Genomic DNA, 21,901 nt, shown 5'->3' on the forward strand with positions numbered 1-21,901 from the left:
CAGTGCAGCATCAGGGAGAGTGGAGGTGGAGGGCTGGATGGAGTTGAATTTGTCCCAGGGAGGCCCGTTCAGCCTATTACCCACTCCCTGTCTTATCCCTGACCTTTCATCCCGGTTCCTTCTTCCCTTTCTCCAGCCCCTCTCTGCCAGGTCTAATCTTGTTTGCATGTTTTTGTGACTAATACTTTGACCCTTCCCTTTTCTACCCAGACCCCTACTTCCTAGCCTTAGGGTGGGGTGGAGGGAAGAAGAAATAAATGGTAATGACCGGCCCTCCCCTCAAATAAGATTCAAAAGCTTTCAGACTGCCCCTTTCCACAAAGACACCCTCTTACCTTCTGCTCTTGAACCTAGTTACCCCAGCACAAGGTTTGATGGTTCCCAGGAGGTGGAAAGTGGGGCTCAGTTCTACCCTATTCACTGCAAGGCTCCAGCCAAGCACGGGGGGATTCGGGGGTCCTGGGAGGGCAGGAAGCTCCCTTACCCCAGTTCTGCTCATGTCCCTTTGGAGTTCCTCCCCTCACCCACTGAGACTATGGACCCCTGGAGACCAGTCGCTGGAAGATGGCTGGTGGCATGTGCATATAGACTGGTGTGGGTGAGGAGGGCATAGGATGTGACTGGAAGGCCCCAATCTCTAGACTGTTCCTGAAAGAGGGTACTGAGGCACCTCTTTCAGTGCAGCATCAGGGAGAGTGGAGGTGGAGGGCTGGATGGAGTTGAATTTGTCCTAGGGAGGCCCGTTCAGCCTATTACCCACTCCCTGTCTTATCCCTGACCTTTCATCCCGGTTCCTTCTTCCCTTTCTCCAGTCCCTCTCTGCCAGGGGAATGAGAAATGGGGTGAGCTGTGGCCTTTGGAAACACAGTGTTGGGCTAACCCTGAGCCAGCTTCCTATTGACCCTGCAGAGCTCTGCCCTCTTTCCCAGCTGACCTTCCCAAACCACTGCCTTCCTAGAGTAGGGGCTCATGGTCTCATAGCCCTTGGCCCTTCTCCCACAACCTTTCTGGGTGTCTTGAACCCTTGTGGGCTGCTTGTAGAGTTAGATTTTTTGGAGACTAGGTGGACATTTGCCTGGGGAGACTGGGGGAGTCAGAGAGTTTCCTGTCCTTGTCACGCTCCGCCCTGCCCCACCTAAGATCACTTCGGCATTCTCCAGGCCACCGCTGAGCCCCCCTGCCTCCTGGAACACCAAGTACTGCCCCATTCCCACTCATCCTGCTTTCTTACTGAACTTTCAGCCCAGGGGCAAGGTATTCATGAGGTTAGCCCTATTCCCCTCTGTTCCCTAAGCTGGCCCTGACTCCCTGGAGTAACTCTGGTGGTGTCTGTAGACAAGGCAATTAGATAGGAAGAAGGAAGAGTGGACTAATGTAGCTAAAGAGCTCCCTCTCCTTTGGAGGCAAGAGAGTGACCTGAATATAAGGAGATCTGAGGAGCCAAGAGACAGACTCAGGGAAGGGCTAGAAGTACAAACCCGGAGACTGGGCGGCAGGGGTGGAAATCAGCCCCGATGGGCAACCCCAGAAAGTTTCAAGACTTTCTGGGAATATCTGAGTTCCTGGTCCTCACACTGCTATCTTCCATCTCCCTACTGGGTCCAGACTGAAAGGCTTCCCAGCACCCAGCGGAGAGGGCTGCAGGTGAGTCTAAGCCACCAAGGTCTGGGGAACACCATTCTCTGGCACACTTTTGAAAGAAGTTCTGGAGTCATGTGTGTGTCCAGAGAGTACCTTCAGGAGAAGAAAAGTGAGGATGCCATCTGCACCCATCCTGTGCCCCAGAATGGGGGATCCATCCTGGAGCCCACATTCTTGTTCAGAGTGCCTTCCAGGAACAACTTCTTGGGGGACCTCATGGGGAGCTCTCCAAGTACCCTTCAGGCTCTTGCCTGCTGAGCTGGGGGCAAGAGGGCAGGTCTTAGCCCACCCTAAAACCATCAAATCTTGTGCTGCCTCCTTTTCCTCATTCCTTCTCTCCCCCCACTGTTCCTTCTCCAAGACAAGCAGACATAAAAATGGGGGTCCCCCTCCCCTGCTGCCCTCTGGCCCCTCCTTTGCCCAGCCATAGCTCTTCCTAGGGATTTGATGTTGGTTGTCTCCTGTCTTTCTCCCTCCCTCCTGGGCTGGGCAGGTGACCATCTCGGTGGACGGGATCCTGACCACCACAGGCTACACGCAGGAGGATTACACCATGCTGGGCTCTGATGACTTCTTCTACATTGGGGGCAGCCCCAACACAGCTGACCTGCCGGGCTCACCCGTCAGCAACAACTTCATGGGCTGCCTCAAGGACGTGAGTAGGGCTAGGGAGGGGCTGCAGGCCGTTCAGGAGCCCTTTGGCTCCTGTCTTCAGTGTCACTTAGTCTGACCCGGCTAGGTGTCTGGGTCCCCTGTTCCTTCCAAGTCCATGGTGGGAGACACCCCCTCTTTAAAACCTAAGGCCCACTGACTCTATCAAGAGGCTTCTCTCCTCTCATTTCCTTGAGCCTTAGAAACTCCCATCCTTATAGAGGCCCCTCAAAGGCAGCTGTGAAACAGAGGAAAGAATGCTGGGTGTGAAGACTAAAGACCTTTGCTTGAGTCCCAGCTCTTCCACTTATTGGTTCTGTGACTGTGGTCAAGTCACTTGACTGTCTAATGCTGAGTTTCCTCCTGTGTAGATGGGTAGTCAGTGCCTACTTCATAAGGTTGTGAGGCGCACATGAGAGTGTAAGTGAACGTGCTTCATCAAGTAGAAAATGGCTACCACATGTCAGTGGCCTTGTCATTATTATGAATTGCAATTTAGTGGGCACTGAGAGCCCACAGGGCAAGTTACCATGCTCCTGCTGGGCCAGAAGACAGGACAGGACAGGCAAGGGAGGTGCTTGTTCACAGCCTCTGTGCCTGAAGCTCTGGAACAGAGGCCTAAGGGGAGTGGTCTGGTGGAACTGAGCAGGGGCTACAGGGGTGGGTGACTGGGTCCCCTGGTGCTCGCTGCTGGGTGGGAGTGACCAGGCCCTAAGCTGCTTTCTGATTCTTTATACCTGACGCCACCCCTCCCTGCAGGTGGTCTATAAGAACAATGACTTCAAACTGGAACTATCCCGCCTGGCAAAGGAAGGGGACCCCAAGATGAAGCTGCAGGGGGACTTGTCATTCCGCTGTGAGGATGTGGCTGCCCTGGACCCTGTGACCTTTGAGAGTCCCGAGGCCTTTGTGGCGCTGCCCCGCTGGAGCGCTAAGCGCACTGGCTCCATCTCCCTAGACTTCCGCACCACTGAGCCCAATGGGCTGCTGCTCTTCAGCCAGGGCCGGCGGGCTGGGGGTGGAGCTGGCAGCCACAGCTCTGCTCAGCGGGCCGACTACTTTGCCATGGAGCTTTTGGATGGCCACCTCTATCTTCTGCTGGACATGGGATCTGGGGGCATCAAGCTGCGGGCATCCAGCCGCAAGGTCAATGATGGCGAGTGGTGTCACGTGGACTTCCAGAGGGACGGGCGAAAAGGTCAGGAGGCCTCTGGACCCTTCCCCTTCCGTGGGTCACCCCTTTCCATCTGCCCTGACATGCTCTCCGTCTCTCTTCAGCGGGTCTCTTCTACACCGTTTCCTATACTCTTCCCTGCCACCTCTCCTCCACTCCTCCTCACGTCTTCCCAATTGTCCTTTCTGGACATTTGCAGAAAGAGCACACCATTTGGTGTCAGTCAGACCTGGATCACACCTCAGCTCCCCTACTTGCTGCAAGTGAGACTCCATTTCCTTATCTGTAGAAGGAATAATCCCACAAGGGCCATCAAGAGGAGAAAATAAGAGCACACCTGTAGAAGGATTAGTACAGTGGCCAACATAGAGTAGATACCCCATTCTCCTTTAAGAATATATCTTCCGGCCGGGCGCGATGCCTCTCGCCTGTAATCCCAGCACTTTGGGAGGCCAAAGTGGGCAGATCGTGAGGTCAGGAGATCGAGACCATCCTGGCTAACATGGCAAAACCCCATCTCTACTAAAATTACAAAATATTAGCCGGGTGTGGTGGTGGGCACCTGTAGTCCCAGCTACTCGGAGGCTGACGCAGAAGAATGGCGTGAACCCGGGAGGCAGAGCTTGCAGTGAGCCTAGATCACACCATTGCACTCCAGCCTGGGTGACAGACTCTGTCTCAAAAAAAAAAAAAAAAAAAAAAAAAAGAATATATCTTCCCAGCCATGCCTCCCTTCTGTCTAGAGCCATTCAACTTAAAAAAAAAAAAAAAAATTAACTGACTAGGCTAGGCGCTGTGGCTCATGCCTGTAATCCTAGCACTTTGGGAGGCCGAGGTGGGTGGACCATTTGAGGTCAGGAGTTCGAGACTACCCTGGCCAACGTGGTGAAACCCCGTCTCTACTAAAAATACAGAAATTAGCCAGGCATGGTGGTGCACTCCTGTAGTCACAGCTAATTGGGAGGCTGAGGCAGGAGAATCGCTTGAACCTGGGAGGCGGAGGTTGCAGTGAGCCAAAATCCTGCCATTGCACTCCAGCCTGGGCGACAGAGGAAGACTGTCAAAAAAAAAAAAAAAAAAAAAAAAGAAAAAAAAAAATTCGCTCACTCAGCAGTTACTGAGCACCCGCTGTGTGCCAGATGCTGTCCAAGGTTCTGGAGATATGGACAGCAGGGAAACTAAAAAGACTATCTTTGCTGTCACAGACCCCCTGTTCTGGTGTGGGGTGGGAGAACATGGAGTGAAAAAGACAGTAAATAGCCCCACACCCCCACCTAGCAGTGAGGGCTCTAGAACAATAAAGTGTCAGGGCAGAGAGTCCTGGCGTCAAGCAGATGCCTGTTCTTGAATCTTCTGTTGCTTCTAACCACTGTCTTCTTCACCCTTCATTTCAGTCTTTTGTATCCTCTTCCTGTTTTCTGTCTGCTAATTCTCTCTCCTTTACTCTTCTCCATCTTGTTAAACATGAGAGAATTATCCAAGAAAGGGAAATTGATATAAATGAGAACTGACACATTATCCTATTTAAGCACTTATCAACGCTCAGCTAAATATATATATATATTTTTATACGGAGTCTTGCTCTATTGCCCAGGCTGAAGTGCTGTGGTGTGTGATCTCAGCTCACTGCAACCTTCACCTCCCGGGTTCAAGCGATTCTCCTGCCTCAGCCTCCTGAGTAGCTGGGACTATAGGCACCTGCCACCACGCCCGGCTAATTTTTTGTATTTTTAGTAGAAACAGGATTTCACCGTCTTAGCCAGGATGGTCTTGATCTCCTGTCCTGGTGATCTGCCTGCCTCAGCCTCCCAAAGTGCTGGGATTACAGGCGTGAGCCACAGCACCCGGCCAACATTAGCTAAATTTTTGTGCTCCTCCACCTGTCACTGAGCTGGGCCTGTGAGTTTGGGTGGAGTGACCATTCCTCCCTGTGCAGGAAGGAGGGGCCCCTGTGGCTCCCGGAGAATGACAGCTTCTCATGGGCTTGCTATTTCTTTCGCTTCCGTCCTTGAAGTGTTGCTTCCCCTGGGCTTCACATTAAATGGTTTCATCCCCGGGTTGTGTCTCAGGACAGCACCAGGAATTCTTCCCAGAGCTCTCTGTGCCCCAGGGTTTCCACCAGGTGGTCAGTAACACTCTAGGTTGGAAGTCTGCCCAAACCTTGCAGGGCACTGCAGGGCTTCCACTTCTCTGTGCTTTTAGGAAGTACTCCTGTTAGCTCACACCAATCTCTGGAGCCAGAGTCTGGACCAGGTCTGGCTGGTGCTTGGATTCCTGTCTTGACCAATTCTGGACATTTCTGACGACCCATTTCTTTTCTTTTTCTTTTTCTTTTTTTTTTTTGAGATGAAGTCTCACTCTGTTGCCCAGGCTGGAGTGCAGTGGTGTGATCTCAGCTCACTGCAACCTCTGCCTCCCGGGTTCAAGTGATTCTCCTGCCTCAGCCTCCCAAGTAGCTGGGATTGTAGGCACATGCCACCACGCCTGGCTAATTTTTGTATTTTTGTTGGAGACAGGGTTTCACCATGTTGGCCAGGCTGGTCTTGAACTTCTGACCTTGTGATTCACCTGCCTCAGCCTCCCAAAGTGCTGGGATTACAGCGTGAGCCACCGTGCCTGGCCTCTGATGATCCATTTCATATGTGTACACAAACACAGACTTGGGGCAGCTATTCCGAGAAAACTATCTTAGATCTTTTCCATTTTTTTTCTATTTTTGTTTTTGCAATTGTGGTAAATGATACATAACAAAATTTACCACCCTTTCCTGCACATCACGTGGGACAGAGAAAAAAATGAAAAAACAGCAAAAAAAAATTTACCATCGTAACCTTTTTTTTTTTTTTGAGATGGAGTTTCGCTCTTTTTGCCTAGGCTGGAGTGCAATGGTGCGATCTCGGCTCACTGCAACCTCTGTCTCCTGGGTTCAAGTGATTTTCCTGCCTCAGCTTCCCAGGTAGCTGAGATTATAGGAGTGTGTCACCATGCCCAGCTAATTTTGTGTGTCTGTGTGTGTGGGTATATATATATGTGTATATATATATATAATTTTTTTTTTTTAAATAGAGATGGGGTTTCACCATGTTGATCAGGCTGGCCTTGAACTCCTGACCTCAAGTGATACATTTGCCTTAGCCTCCCAAAGTGCTGGGATTACAGGTGTGAGCCTCCGTGCCCAGCCCATCGTAACCATTTTTAACTATGCAGTTTAGTGGTGTTAAGTACATGCATATTGTTGTGTAAATATCACTGGTAACTATCATTTATCTCCAGAACTTTTCTCATCTTCCCAAACTGAAACTCTGGCCCAATAAACACTAACTCCCCATTCCCTCTCCTCTTAGCCGTTGGCACTCACCATTCTACTTTCTGTGTAAGAATCTGGCCACTCTTGGTACCTCCGTTAAGTGGAATCATATAATATTTGTCCCTTTGTATGTGGCTTTATTTCATTTTGCATAATGTCTTCTAGGTTCGTTCATGTGGTAGCATGTGTCAGGATGTCCTTCCTTTTTAGGGCTCAATAATATTCCATTGCCTGGATATACACTTTGCGTTTATCCATCCATCTGTTGATGGATGCTTGGGTTGTTCTTTTCCATGTATTGAGTGATCTTGGTGCAGAGGCCTGTACTCACTAGAGTTTCCTCTTGTTGACCCTCCATTATACACCCCTTCCCCATCTCTTTCCTTCTCTGTCTCTTCCTTTTCCAACATTTGGTTCATTTGTAGAGAGTCTGGTTGGGTCATGTAGAGCCCAGGAGACCCTGCAGTGGGTGGGCAGAACAGGCATGGGGGACTCTGGCTATAAATAGAGGTGTGGGTGGTCAGGCAGGCCATGTTTAGTGGCCTGTTAGGGGAGTGGGCCCCCAGCCCTGGGAAGTGGGTTTAGAGTCAGGACCTTGGGTCATCTGGCACCTTGTATGGAAAGAATAGCTAGAGACCATGTTACTAAAAGGGGGCACAGCTCTGGTTCAGGTAAGGTGTTTTTTTTTGTTTGTTTGTTTTTGCTTTTTCTTGAGTCAGAGTTTTGCTCTTGTCGCCCAGGCTGCCAGGCTGGAGTGTAGTGACATGATCTCAGCTCACTGCAACCTCCGCCTCCCGGGTTCAAGTGATTCTCTTGCCTCAGCCTCTTGAGTAGCTGGGATTACAGGTGCCCACCATGCCCGGCTAAATTTTGTATTTTTAGTAGAGATGGGGTTTCACCATGTTGCCAGGCTGGTCTTGAACTCCTGACCTCAGGTGATCCGCCTGCCTCGGCCTCCCAAAGTGCTAGGATTACAGGTGTGAGCCGCTGCGCCCGGCCTCAGGTGAGGTTTTGAGCAAAGAAGAACATGCCCTGAATGAGGGCATGTGTCTGTAGAGGAGGTCCCTGTTCTTCCCTCTTGGTTTCCCACCCTATGCTCACACTGATTGTCCTCCCAAAGCTCCCTGCCAAATTCCGGCCTCATGCAGACCCAAACCCTCCTAACCTGTCTTTAATCCCATGAAGTTAGGCAGTCTTTTTTTTTTTTTTTCCTAACTAAGATGACTGCAATGGGGTCTTGCAGTGAGGAGAGAGATTGAACTCAACTCCCACCCCGACCCCTTTTAAACAGTTCTTCCAAACTTGGAAAACGACAGAAGAAGGAATTAAAAAATACAAGTAGAATAAAATTTCTAATGTAGAGGTTTCTGCAGCTTACGGTCTCAGTAAAGGCTATGGAACTCCCACCTGATCCCAAGTCTTTTTTCTAAGATAATCACCTAGTACTACTACTACTACTACTACTACTACTACTACTACTTCTTCTTCTTCTTTTCTTCTTTCTTCTTTTTTGAGATGGAGTCTCACTCTGTCTCCTAGGCTGGAGGGCAGTGGCATGATCTCGGCTCACTGCAGCCTCTGCCTCCCGGGTTCAAGTGATTCTCCTGCCTCAGTCTCCCGAGTAGCTTGGACTACAGGTTTGCACCACCATGCCCGGCTAATTTTTTTTTTTTTTTTTTTTTTCAGTAGAGATGGAGTTTCACCATGTTGGCCAGGCTGGTCTTGAACTCCTGACCTCAAGTGATCCATCCGCCTCGACCTCCCAAAGTGCTGGGATTACAGGCGTGAACCACCATACCCGGCCAAGCACCCTCTATTTCTGAAGAACTCTTCTACCTAAAAATTCTGTGCCTGCCTCCTTTCTCCTCACTGCTGTCCTGCCCCACAGGCCCTGGAGCCAATCTGCTCGTGTGCCTTGCTGGCTGCAGAGTGGGCTCTTGTCTGAGGGGTGGAGAGTACAGGCTCTGAGTTCTTGCTGCTGGGACCGTACTTTGGCTGTGTTCCTTCCCCACTGTGGCGCTTTGGCACTGTTCCCCAGTCTCTGCAAGCCTCATCTACCATTTCAAAATGGGATCATAAAGGACCAATTTCGTAGAGTTATTATGAGACTTAAGTGATATAATATATTTAAAGTGCTAGGTGCCTGGCACCTAGTCATAAAAGCTCAATAAATGTTTGTTGGGGGAAAAAACTCCCTTGGATTAAAGATCTTTCAGCCCCTTCTGTTCCTTAAGGTTCTCTGCTTCCGGTTCCCAGTCTAAGAAACTGGCTGGCAGGAATGACCCAGTGAATGATCCAACCCTTTCTGAGCTCAAGATTTGGGCATGCTCACTTCCTGCATATCTTCTGAGGACTCACTGAGGTGGGGAGGAGGGTATGGACGGAGGCCCACAGCATTCTGCAGCTGGGCTGGGGCTGCATCACAGGAGCCTCTGAGCCTGGGGGCCTTTGTTAAGCAGTTTTTGCAGTGAGTGAGGCTGAGCTTCCAGCCCAGGACTGCTGCTCATCCTCCTGAGCCTGCTGCAGGGCACAAAGTGGAGGGGCCCATACTTGGTGGGGGCCTCCTTGGCAGAGTCAGGATGTCCCTTTCTGTCCTGTGGCTTTTCTCCATCCTGCCTTCCCTTGATTCCCAGGCTCCATCTCAGTGAATAGTCGCAGCACACCATTCTTGGCAACTGGGGACAGCGAGATTCTGGACCTGGAGAGTGAGCTGTACCTGGGCGGTCTCCCTGAGGGGGGCCGGGTGGACCTGCCCCTACCCCCAGAGGTGTGGACAGCAGCACTCCGGGCAGGCTACGTGGGCTGTGTGCGGGACCTCTTCATAGATGGGCGTAGCCGAGACCTCCGGGGCCTGGCCGAGGCTCAGGGGGCTGTGGGCGTCGCCCCCTTCTGCTCCCGGGAGACACTGAAGCAGTGTGCATCTGCCCCCTGTCGCAATGGGGGCATCTGTCGAGAAGGCTGGAACCGCTTCGTCTGTGACTGCATTGGGACCGGCTTTCTTGGGCGGGTCTGTGAGAGAGGTGAGGCTGGTCTTCATCCTGGGTGTCCCTGCTTCCCATCCCTGTGCTCCTTCTCAGGGTAACTCCTACTTTCCATCCCTGTGCCACCTCCTCCTAGGATATCCTCTCATAGACCTGCCTTAGGCTTGTCACCCTTGTAATGATTCTCTGGTCTTTTCCCTCCCCTGGCCTCTGCCTGTTTTCCCCTTCCCTCTTCCCCGACTCCTGTGGGGCAGAGGCCACGGTCCTGAGCTACGATGGCTCCATGTACATGAAGATCATGCTGCCTAACGCCATGCACACGGAGGCAGAAGATGTGTCCCTGCGTTTCATGTCCCAGCGGGCCTACGGACTCATGATGGCCACCACTTCCAGGGAGTCTGCCGACACCCTGCGCCTGGAGCTGGATGGGGGGCAGATGAAGCTCACTGTCAACCTCGGTAACCATCCTGCCCTGTGCTTCCTGACCCCTCACCTGGCCTTGTCTCTGACCCACACCTGCCTCTGTCTGGAGAAGCTGGAGGTGGCACCAGCAAGAGGTGCCCTCAGCAGAGTTTGGGGGTGGGGAGGTGCCAGCCTGGGTCAGAGATCCTGAGAGCTCTGTCCCTGGTGAGGATGCACAGTGTAGGGTGACACTCCATGCTCGATGACACTGTGAAGGGCAAGACTCAGAGTGTCTGGGGTATGCTAATTGTCCTCCTAGGTCACTCATGTGGATCTTGGCAGCATCTGTCCTGCACACACATGGATGACACAGCTCATTTTGGTCAGTGGCGCATCCACTTACTCATTCATTGGTTCATTCATTTGAGAAGCACTTGCTGATGCCTACTGGATGCTAAGCCTGAGCTCAGTGTGGTAGCAGATACAGAGATGAGGAAGGCCTGGTCTCTGCACGCAGCTGCCCCCCACTGCTCTGCTCAGTCTAAACAGCAGTCTGTGTGTTGGCGTGTGGGGGCGCATATGTGTACACTGGACACACAGACGTGCTGTCTCCCCTTTCTAGTGCCATGGGCTCTCACATTTGAGCCTCATGGCTGTCCTGTGAAGATACTAGATCACCAAACAAGCGTTACTGTCCCTGTTTTATAGATTATGAAATTCATATATTGACTTGTTCAACATTACAAAGCTAGTGAAGGCAGAGGGAGGAGCCAGGACTCAACCTGGGTCATTTGCCTTAAAGTTCAGTGCTTTTCCCATTGCCTCGGACAGGGCTGCTGACCCTCCCCCTCAGGCCACTCATGCTGACTCGTGTCTCCACCCATGCCTAGGATTGAGAGCAGGCCTTGACTCCACTTCACCTGGCAGTCCCTGGGGTGTCCATGAGGGCCAGACCATGAGCCTGTTAGGTTCTCCTCATGGGCTTCAGCTCTCCTAGTCGGGGCAAAAAGAAAACAGCAGGTTCACTCATTCAGCTATTTATGGGACACCATATAAATGCTAGGTATGTTTCAAGCCAGGGGCTACAGCAGTTAATAAGCAGTCCCCACCCTTTTGGAGCTTTCAGAACAGGGGAACCCTGGAAATGGGAGGTCCTAAGCTGTTCAGGCTGAGGTCAAATCTGTCCATTTCAGACTGGCCTCTAGAAGCTTATAAAGGTGTAGCACCTGCCATATTGGAAGTTTGCAGGCCATCAGGGTCACCTGTTATGTCCTGGACCTAGAGGGGAAGTAGGGCTCTTCTGAGCAGGTTAGAATACACGACTGGAGAGAATACAGAGCTTTGACCTTTTTTTTTTTTTTTTTTTTTTTTTTTTTTGAGACAGAGTTTTACTCTTTTGCCCAGGTTGGAGTGCAGTGGCATGATCTGGGCTCATTGCAATCTCTGCTCCTGGGTTCAAGTGATTCTCTGCCTCAACCTCCCAAGTAGCTGAGATTACAGGTGCCTGCCACCACGCCTGGCTAATTTTTGTATTTTTAGTAGAGATGGGGTTTCACCATCTTGGCCAGGCTGGTCTTGAACTCCTGGCCTCGTGATCCACCCACCTTGGCCTCCCAAAGTGCTGGGTTTACAGGTGTGAGCCACTGTGCTCGGCCGAACTTTGAACTTTTAAATACTTATCTGGAGTCTCATCCTAACATCGGTCTCCAAGGCATTTGTGGGACAGACTGTGGCCTTTGGGGGACCCATTGCCTTGTAAATATATTTATACTATGTTCTTTCCTTTTCCCCTTTTGGCCACCTGGCCTTTTATTCCTAGGACAAAGATTTGCTGAGAGAGATGGGGACTGGAGGTGGGGAGATGTGCAGGTGGCCAGGGCCTCAGAGTTGTTTGAAGGGTTCCCCTCAGCTCTGTTTCTAACCACAATCACAGCCTGTAGAGCAGGTGGTGTGCAGCAGCTCTGCAGGGGAAAGCAGGCTGGGAGACACTCTAGTCAAGAGGATGGCCCCAGCCAAGAACCCCATAAGTGGCTCTATACTTCCAAGTCTGCCCAGATCTGTGTATCTAGTGTGAGTTCCCCCCCCACTTTGCCTAGGCATGTGCGTGTTGTCTGCATCTAAGCACATGTCTCTGTGCTTGCTGGGGACACAGCAGGAAAAATCTGGGGCCTTAGATTTGCAGGGAAGGCAGATGCATTTTGCTTATTTGGACTGTCTTAGGCCCCTGGGAAGAAGCTTGTGTCTTTTAAGATTAGACAGGAAACAATGTCTTTGGTCAGGAAAACCTATCCTGTGGGCCCTTGGGACCCACCCTCTCCTCTCCATGGGTGCACTTTTCTCTCTGTGCCACATAAGTGCTCAAAAGTCAGAGAACAAGGTGGCCTCTTGGAAGACACATCATGTTAAGAATAGGCTTCCCAGACTGACAGATAACAGGACTGTCCTCCCACCCATTTCTTACCCCTGGCTGTGCCCCTGCCCCCATCTGACATGTATGAGCTGAGATGCCATCTCTAGCATGGCTCCTGACAATCCACGACCAAAAGCTTGGTGCAAACGCATCTGTCTATAGATTCCTCCTGTGTAGGCACTGTGGACATGCAGGTGGTCCCTACCCAGCCACCGAGCCTTGGGTTGGGATGGGAAGAGTTCTGGGCTCAGGGCCAGAAGACTTGGAGCCTAACCTTGGTATCTTTTACTGTTGAGTAAGTCATTTCCCATCTCTGAGTCTCTCTCTCTCTCTCTTTTTAATCTTTAAAATGGAGATAAGAATCTTCACTCTGCCTACGTCTGTGGTGCTTTTGAGGCTCAGATGGAAGAATGGGAATGAAACCATTGAAACCATTGTGCAGATTCAAGGCCCATAGTAGAGACCCACCCAGCCTTCTTGGAAAACCGTATTGGAATAGAGACCTGAGTTTGGAGCCAGGCCTGGGAGCCACTTCCACATAGCATGGACAGACTGGAGTTGTCCTCTACTAGGTGTGCCATGGGGTCCCAGCTGTCAGTGCAGCTGATATGAAGAGTGCAGTGTAAAGAATCTCTGAGCCGCAAGGCATCACCTCCTTCAGCCTCCTGGCCCTCGTGAATCACTTCAAGAGCCCCATTCCTGTCCCCCATTGCTTACTCCCCAGGACTTGCAGGGCCTCACAGACCGGCAGCAACACCAAGGCCCCAGGCCTGGGCTGGACTGTCTACTGGGGAACAGAGAGAAGCCTGGTGAGGCTTGGTCTCTGGCCTCATGATCTTATCCTGTAGAGAGGGAAGCTATTGCTCCAGGAGGCATCTCTGCAGCTCCACAGGCACTCAGTGGATTGAAAAAGACCCTGGGCTGGGCCTGAAGAGGGAGTGGAGGCTGCGGGTGACCACTTGGTGGGATTGCTAAGTCCTAGCCTCAAGAGATGGGATATTTGCTAGATAAGAGAGGGCCAAAAAGGCACTGCTGCCTCTTTCCAGGCAGAGGATCCTAAGGAACTTATCATGCCTCCTGCTGCGGCTCCTCAGCCCCCACTATGTTTGCAAACACTGAGCAAGTTCCTTGAGCTCTGCTGTCTGTAGCCCCTGAGTTGGGGAGTTGATCTCTGTCCCTAGAGGATGGTGGAGTCCCCTGGATTCTTTGCCCTATCCCAGCATGGCCTGCGTCCCTCCCTGAAGGGGAGGAGAGGACAGGCCAGGCTGGGCACTGTCCTTTACTAGATGTGCCCCTGGGGTCCCAGCTGTCAGTGCAGCTGACATGAAGGGTGTGGTGTAATTAAAGAATCTCTGAGTTGCAAGGGGGTTACCTCCTTCAACATCCCTTCCCACCCTGTGAATCACTCATGCACTGCCCACCAGTAGGAGGCCTTCTACCTCCCACCTCCAAGATGGACATTCTGATCACTGAGTGGTTCTTTCTTAGTGTCATCCTGCCCTTCTGAAATTCCCACTTGTGAAATTCCCATTAGTTCTGCCCCCTGGAATCAAACAGAGAAATCTAACTCTCGTTCATGTTTTAAATCAGGCTAAATACACACTGTATCCCAAAGTCCTTTAATCCCTGGGGTCATGGGAGGGTGCATTGCCTTTCCACCTGAGGCTGGTCAATAATTGTCAGGGGGGCTGCCGGGAGCCAGCTCTGAAGGAGGGCTATGACAGAGTGCATGCTGCCACTCTGTGATGTCACTTCTGAGACAGATGTCTGGGAGCCTTGGGCCCACTGTCTCCAACCCATAGGGCCTGGGTGGGGAAGGAACCCAGGTGAGGCAGGGCTGGGAAGCCGGTGTTCTTTCCCCTGAGTTCCTTTCCATGCAGACTGTTTTGTCTCACCTCCCCAGAACATGTTCATACTACGACCCTGCTCTGTGTCCAGCCAGGGCCTTCGTGGGTCTGTGCCACCAAGACCACTCACTTCTGCCTATTCCCTGCACTTGAGGCACAGGTCATTAGTTAACAGGTTACTAGTTAGTGCCCCCCTGAACTTTGGTGAATGTGAATGTTGAAGGGACTGGGTTTCTCCTGCTCGCTCTCAGTCTCTGGCTTTCTTCTGGATGGGGCTGGCTTCCCTCTGGGTGCCCATCTTCAAGTCGTTTGCTCTTGCAAACCCTACTGAAGCCTGTGCTTCTGAGGGTGGAGTCTCTGCAAGGGCAAGCCTGGAGCTGACACCTCTTCTCTGGACAGATGGACCCCCCATTCCTGGTGCTCCTTTGCTGGGGAAGGGGAAGAATCAAGCTCCTTCTTTGGGCCTTTTCCCCAGTAGGGGACCTGCTTGCCCGTCCAGCCTCCCCTTTTTTCTTTTTTGGACCCTTCATTGGTGAAGACTCTGCTGGCCCCAAGAGGGCACCTGTGACCTGACTCCAGGGCCTGGCACCCTTCCACCTCACCCTGACAGTCCTCCCCTTCCTCTTCTGTCCAGCCTCCCCTGTCCCCTCTGCGCTGCCGCTCCTTCCTCTGCTCCATTTTCTTCCTCTTTTCTGTCTGTACTCTCTCTACCTCCTTCCTCTCACTGAGACTTCTCACTTCCCTCTGTGTCTGCCCTTTGACCTTTCTCTGCTCCTCTGCTCCTCCCTTGGTGCCAGGCTGTGGCCCAGGGTCCTGGCTGCTCGCCTCCACTCTTCTGCTGCGGTTGACAACGCGTGTGGAGCTCAGCTGTACTGCCGAAGGGCCGTGGCCCTCAAAGCCACAGGGGCATCAGTTTACCTCCACTGCAGGAACCTTCAGGGGCCCAGGGGATGCCAGCTGCTCACCCCCTTTGCTTCCTGGGCTGTGGGGTAGGCAGAGCCTGTTTGGGGTGGAGTGACAGGAGGCCAGGGTACTGGGTCTGCCAGTCGAGGGCCGGGAGACTGCCCCTCTCTGAAAGGCAAAGCCAACCCAGTGTCCACCTGCTGCCTACTTCCTGCTCAGGATCCTACTGTTATCCATTCCCTCAGCTCACATGCAGAGAAGCTGAGGCATGGAGAGAAGTGCTTTGCCCAGGGTCACACGGTGAGTTAGTGAGTGTTAGGGTGGAGACGAGGACTGAGCTCCCCTGATTCCCAGTAAAGGATTTCTGCAGCTCCAGCCAGCCCCCTCCCTTGGGCTGAGTCAGGCTTGGGGTTTGATGGAGTGGTGCAGGCATCCTGAGGGCCTTAAATCTGGACTTCATAGGACCCTGGTCCACTATTTCTTCTGCAAGACGTGACTGGCTCCCACCTTTGGTAGATGTGTCTAACCAGAGGGATGGCCAGAGGCTTTAGGGCCCTGGGCTGCTGGCTCTGTGTAGACACGTGCTTTCTGACCACATAGGGCCTTCCCAGTCCTGAAATCAGAGGATAGCAATGCCAGTACTAGAGCAGGGGCAGGAAACTTTGCTTATGGTGGCTACTTGTCCCCAACTGCTTTTTGTTCTCAGAGAAGTCATATTTTGGGGGCTGCACTGTCTCCATCTATGTCACCTTGGCTCCTCTGACTAGGAAAGCAGGTTAATACTAGGTCCTCTTCAGGGTGAAGGACTCCCCTGATCCATCCCCAGTGGCAGCCTGGCATTTCCCACGATAGGAAGGGGTGGAAGGAAGGTTCCTGTAGGGGTGGTGCTAGCCCCTGGGGCTTTGGGAGGTGTATGGCCTCGGGAAGGGGGCCCTGGGGCAGACCCCTCCATTTAGCTCAGAGCCCAGAGGGGAACAGGGAGTGACAAGTCACACCTGGACTCTGAGGAGGGAGTCGTCCCAGAGCAGGGGATGCAGGGACTCTGGCTCTCCCCATCCATCTCCCTCCCAAAGACAGGGGAGATGTGGGGTTGGTCAAGCCCTCAGCCCCCATTGATCCCCTGTACGACTGGGATTCCCAAGGTGCCCGTCTCCCTCAGACAATAGAGGTCTAGTCCCCTCTAAGAAGGGGGACACAAGCCCTCTTCCCATCATCTGACTGCCCTGCCTTCCAGCTCTGGGGAGGGTTGGAGCCCTCTTGGGGGCAGGAGGGACAGGGGTCTAACTGAGGAAGGGAAGAGGGCACCTGGGCACGCGTGGTCCCCGGAAAGTGGCCCTGGGGGGAACCCCGCCCGCAGACACCCCTCCCTGTGAAGGATGTAAAAAAAAAAAAAAAAAAACTTGTTTTACCTTTTTGTCTCCCCTTCCCCTCTGCCCGCCCCATGGCCCCCCCAGACTGCCTGCGCGTCGGCTGCGCACCCAGTAAGTGGCTTCCCTCTTCTTCTGCAGAGACCCAAGGGGACTGGGATGCTGGACGCTGGGATTTAGGGAGGGAGGCCGGGAGAAAGAACAGCTGGCTCGAGTGGTGGTTGGGCCTTGGGTGTGGGGAGGGGTGCAGGCAGTGGGGTGGAGTTGGGTGGTCGTGGAAGGCAGGAGGGACCAAATGAAGCAGAGCCAAGGAGAGCTGGGGGAGGGCCTGCAGTCAGGATGTTCACTGGGTCTAGGAAGGGAGAGACAAGAACACCCTTTGCCCAAGTCAGCAGGAGGGTGGGGAGGAGGTAGAAATCAAGGGCTGGGGCAGAGACTTGGGTAGCACCTGTGGCGGGATGCTCTGAGGTCCTAAGGGCTGGCAGGCAGGAGCCTGAGAGGGGCTGGAATAAGCTGCTGCATCTCCAGAGTTGGCCACAAGGGGGAAGGCGAGGTATGCGGGAAAGAGGATGAGAGTGTGAAGGGAGCTCTCCTCAGTTCCTGTGCCAACTGGGGTGAATTTCTGCCAAATGGGGGCTCTTTCTGTGGTGACAGTGAGGGCTTTCAGCAGGGGTGAGATGGAGAGTGAGCAGGTGGACATCTCCAGACATCCCAGTGCGCCTGGGCTCAATGCTCTGTCTCAGGGTGTTTCTGCATGGTGTGGCTTGGGGTCATGTGGGCGAGCGCATGCACGTGGTAGGCCCAGGCACAGAGACTGTGTGTGCTGGGCACGGGCACCCTGCTCTTCATGTGTGCGTGGCATGCTGTGTGTGTGCTGGAGTGAGCACTGGGTGGCCCGGGGATGACCAGGGAGTGCTACAAAGTCCAGCAGCATTTGAAAGATAAGTATGTTTTGTTTTAGACTCTGGAAGCTGATAAGCCTGGTCTTGAGTCAATGGCCATAATTCCTAAGAACTAGAACCTTCCCCTCTCTGGCCATCCTGCATATTTATGGGCAGTACATATGGTGGCGTGAGCTGGTGTGTGACGTTAACCAGGCATGTGTATGTAGAAAGGTCCCATTGGGTCCCGTTGTAGATGGAGGAGCTGGTATGTGCGTGGAGGCTGAAGCTGTGGGCCTGCATTTACATTTGGGTACTGTGAAGTTTTGAGTTTTAGGTCTGTGTTTATACACTGGGAATACAGCTTCTGGCCACACTCACTGAAGGCCCTTAGCAATCTGGGGGAAGAGTATGTTGGTCATAGGTGTGGGTGTCTGTGTGCAGGGCCTCAGGGTACTCTAGAGGCACCATTCGCTTAATATTCTATGTGCATGGCACCTCCTAAAGTCACACAAAGGGCAGTCCTGAGAGTGGATGTATGACTGGGATATAAAAGCTCTGCGTGTGCATGGACTCCAGCTGTGATGGGAGGCCATGAGTGTGTGTACTTGTATTCATGAGTGTGTTGTATGGCCAAATATGAGCCATTGGTCATGTATGTGTTCATATGTGGCATGTGCGGGGGTGGGGAGGCTGTCTGTGTGTCCAAGGTGATATAGGAAGTCAGCTGTGAGCATGTATAGGTGCCCTACTCACTCCCCCCTTGGTGCCGCAGGTAAAGGCCCCGAGACGCTGTTTGCGGGGCACAAGCTCAATGACAATGAGTGGCACACGGTGAGGGTGGTCCGGCGTGGCAAGAGCCTGCAGCTGTCTGTGGACAACGTGACTGTGGAGGGTAGGTGGTCTGGGCCCAGGGAGGTGGACACATCTCCAGTGACCTATGCTTGGCCCTGTTGTACTTGGTGACCACTGCCTGGGCTGCTGTTCCTAGGGCGGTGTTCTGGTGAGCTGCCTCTGCCATTTCTCCTTCGGGGTGAATGTTATGGGCATCGGGACCCCAGAAACGATTTCAACTCCCTGCAAGCAGCATTCCCCTGGCAGCCTGTTGGCTCTTGACTGGCGAGTCCTGCCACTCCTCTTGGAGCTGTGCTGACTGCTAGTGCCTAGCTGAGGACATCTCTGCTCATGTCACTCATGGGTGGCCCTCCTGTGGAGGGGGGGGCTCCTGGGAACCCAAGCCCCAGCCCTGCCCCAAAGCCGTCCCCCTCATCTTGGTCTCCTGTCCTGAGCAGGACAGATGGCAGGAGCCCATACTCGGCTGGAGTTCCACAACATTGAGACGGGCATCATGACGGAGCGGCGGTTTATCTCCGTGGTGCCCTCCAACTTCATCGGGCACCTGAGTGGGCTGGTGTTCAACGGCCAGCCCTACATGGACCAGTGCAAGGATGGTGACATCACCTACTGCGAGCTCAATGCTCGCTTTGGCCTGCGTGCCATCGTGGCCGATCCCGTCACTTTCAAGAGTCGCAGCAGCTACCTGGCCCTTGCTACGCTCCAAGCCTATGCTTCCATGCACCTCTTCTTCCAGTTCAAGACCACGGCCCCTGATGGGCTTCTCCTGTTCAACTCGGGCAACGGCAATGACTTCATTGTCATCGAGCTGGTCAAGGGGTGAGGGGCTGGGCATTGCACGGCTGTCAAGGAAGTGGCCCCCGCCCCCTGCTGAACCACATACAGCTCCCCCAGCTACTGGCTGAGGTGTCCGATCCCCCTAGATCACAAATCAAGATTCAGGTCCCCAACCATAAGTCGAGAGGCTCCCTCTTCAGCCAAGATGGAGAAGCACGCTCTCTTCCACTCTGCTGACTCCCCAGCTGCTTCCTTGCCAGAGTTCCCAGTTGTATCTGTTCTCTGTCCACTGTCATCTCTACTGGCAGAAGTCAGTCTTGCCCCTCTGTTGCCTTAGGGGATCCCACCCCAGAGCAGCCCAGTCCCTGCCTCCAGAGGACCCTGCTGGCCCACAAACCTCTCCCCTCTAGCTCCTCTTCTGAGCTTGTGTCACAAGAGCCAGCTCCTTGGTGGCCCTCCTTCCTTACATTCTCCCCATGACAGGACCTCACACCATAGCACTCTTGCCATTGGTTTTGGTCCCTCTCTTCTGGGGTCTCCCTCTCAATCCCTTCTTTCCATGGCACCTAGGACCCCTGCCAGCCATAGCTTCTCCTCACCCCACCTTCCCAGCATCACCCCCACCCTGACCCCGTGTCTCCTCCCTACTGTGGGGCAGGTACATCCACTACGTGTTTGACCTGGGGAATGGCCCGTCCTTGATGAAGGGGAACTCAGACAAACCAGTCAATGACAACCAGTGGCACAACGTGGTGGTGTCCAGGGACCCAGGCAACGTGCACACGCTCAAGATTGACTCCCGCACTGTCACGCAGCACTCCAATGGCGCCCGAAACCTCGATCTCAAAGGTGGGGCTGGGGCCTCTGGAAAAGGCCTGGCCCTAGCCCAGATACCCCTCACCCCAGTGAGAGTACCCATGCCTGGGACGCTGCTTCCCTCGGTTCCCTGCCCCTAGTTTCTACCTCTCTTTCCCTGTCTCCACTATGTCCAGCCTGACATTTTCCTGTTCAAGTTCTGCTTGGCTCTCTTGCGAGTCTGCATCTCACCACTGAATGCCTGGTTGCAGGATGCATCTCACAGGGTGCTTGGTGGCCTCATTTCAGAGCTAGGAGTAGGTAGCCCAGGCCCTCCAAGGACCTCCTGGGCCTCCAAGGTTGAGAAGCCTATGTTGGTTGAGGGCTGGAGTGAGAATAGGGAGCTTAGCATCCTCCTGGGTAAGGTAGACAATATGGGGCGAAGGACGTAGCAGGAGCTAGAGTCCCCGAGTCACCTGTCTTGGGCATTGGCTGGGCTAGCTTAGGGATATTTTGGACGTAGGCTTCCCTGGTGTGCCCAGGGTCACATCAGGGTGCCACATTCCCCAGGGCCTCTTCAGTGGTCATTGAAGCGGTCATTGACTGCCCCCAGAATGGGTGAACTGAGAGATCAGGGAAGAGGAAGGTGAGCTAAGGCCTGAGCATTGGGACAGGAAAGATGCAGCTTCTCCAGAGCCTACTGAGGGCAATGTGATCTACTTCTTGCACATGCCCAAAGTAGCCCTCAGCCCCATAGGAACCCCTGGGCGTCAGCCTGACTCAAACTGTCAGAGCTTGGGGAGGGTCCTCAGAGACCATGGAATTAACTGCCCCACTCCCCCAAATCTGAGATCTGTGAGATCTCCCGACATAGTGCTGTGAATTCCCCTTGCTCTCAGAAGGGGGCGATGTGTCACAGAGAATCCAAAGTGCCAGCAAACCCAGGGGTTATCTTGGTGGGTCTTGTGTTGTACTGAGCCTGTGGCCAGGGCAGCAGACTGACCAGTGTCTTGACTGAAGCTGGGCTGTGGGCTGGCCAGGGCTTCCAGGGATTCCAGGGGTTAGGCTCTATGGCAGGGGATCAGGTGTTGCGGAGAACTTCCCAGAGTCCCAAGGCGAAGCCCTAGTTGTTGGAGGAAGGGAGCTGGGCTTTGAACTCCCTAGGATACAGCCCAAGAGTTGGGAAAGGCTTGAATGAGTTCTGGGAATGGGAAACTTTGGGAGGGAGGGAATGGGGGTGGAGGGGATCGGGCTGCGCATCTATGAAAGGCCCTGATTACGGGCCGGAACTGGAATCAAATGTGTGGGAGAGAGCACAGAGCAGGTTCCTCCAGCTGTCCCCCAGCCCCCACTCTTCCAGGCATCTGGGCTTCTCTGGGAGGGGAGCAGGCAGATGGCAAAGTGGAGAAGGAAGAGGTGTCGGAGGGTGCGGGTTGTGCAGGTCTCTGGATCTCTGTTAAGGACCTGGAATCTGGGATGGAACGCAGAGAGCCCGAGAGGGCTGGGAGGACCTGACAGCCAGATGCCATTGTCTTGGGAAGGGAATGGGAACCTGGATGCCTTGGTTGACACCGCTCCCTTTGCAGGGGAGTTGTACATTGGCGGTCTGAGCAAGAATATGTTCAGCAACCTGCCCAAGCTGGTGGCCTCCCGGGATGGCTTTCAGGGCTGCCTGGCCTCAGTGGACCTCAACGGACGCCTCCCAGACCTCATCGCCGACGCCCTGCACCGCATTGGGCAGGTGGAGAGGGGCTGTGATGGTGAGTGGAGGGTGGAGGAGTGAGGCGTGGCCCTACTGGCTACAGGACCGCCAGCTGCAGAGGCAGACCAGGGCAGGTAGCCTCTGCTCTGCAAAGGGGCCTTCCTTCTCAGGCCTTATGGGAGCTTGCCCCCACAGTTCTGGGGCAGGG

General features: G+C 53.6%; 2 protein-coding genes across 11 annotated transcripts in view; both read left to right on the forward strand.

The window, feature by feature from the left end:
* NRXN2 (neurexin 2) overlaps window positions 1-21,901 on the forward strand; it is a 117,252-nt gene that overhangs the window by 53,074 nt on the left and 42,277 nt on the right. For 9 of the 10 annotated variants that reach the window (XM_050757083.1, XM_050757087.1, XM_050757088.1 and 6 more), the window contains 9 exons: window positions 2,135-2,296; window positions 3,052-3,490; window positions 9,407-9,793; window positions 10,009-10,212; window positions 16,771-16,797; window positions 18,340-18,459; window positions 18,857-19,238; window positions 19,855-20,045; window positions 21,578-21,751. In XM_050757083.1, the coding sequence (XP_050613040.1) occupies window positions 2,135-2,296; window positions 3,052-3,490; window positions 9,407-9,793; window positions 10,009-10,212; window positions 16,771-16,797; window positions 18,340-18,459; window positions 18,857-19,238; window positions 19,855-20,045; window positions 21,578-21,751 (2,086 nt within the window). The remainder of the gene's footprint in view (window positions 1-2,134; window positions 2,297-3,051; window positions 3,491-9,406; window positions 9,794-10,008; window positions 10,213-16,770; window positions 16,798-18,339; window positions 18,460-18,856; window positions 19,239-19,854; window positions 20,046-21,577; window positions 21,752-21,901) is intronic. The other variant, XM_050757086.1, reaches the window with a different exon arrangement.
* The window catches only part of TRMT112 (tRNA methyltransferase activator subunit 11-2), a 347,607-nt gene continuing 335,889 nt past the window's right edge, over window positions 10,184-21,901 (forward strand). The window contains exon 1 of the mRNA XM_050757363.1: window positions 10,184-10,187. The gene's annotated coding sequence lies outside the window, so the exon portion shown is untranslated. The remainder of the gene's footprint in view (window positions 10,188-21,901) is intronic.

Source organism: Macaca thibetana, chromosome 14, assembly GCF_024542745.1.
Source record: "Macaca thibetana thibetana isolate TM-01 chromosome 14, ASM2454274v1, whole genome shotgun sequence".
NCBI lineage: Eukaryota > Metazoa > Chordata > Mammalia > Primates > Cercopithecidae > Macaca > Macaca thibetana.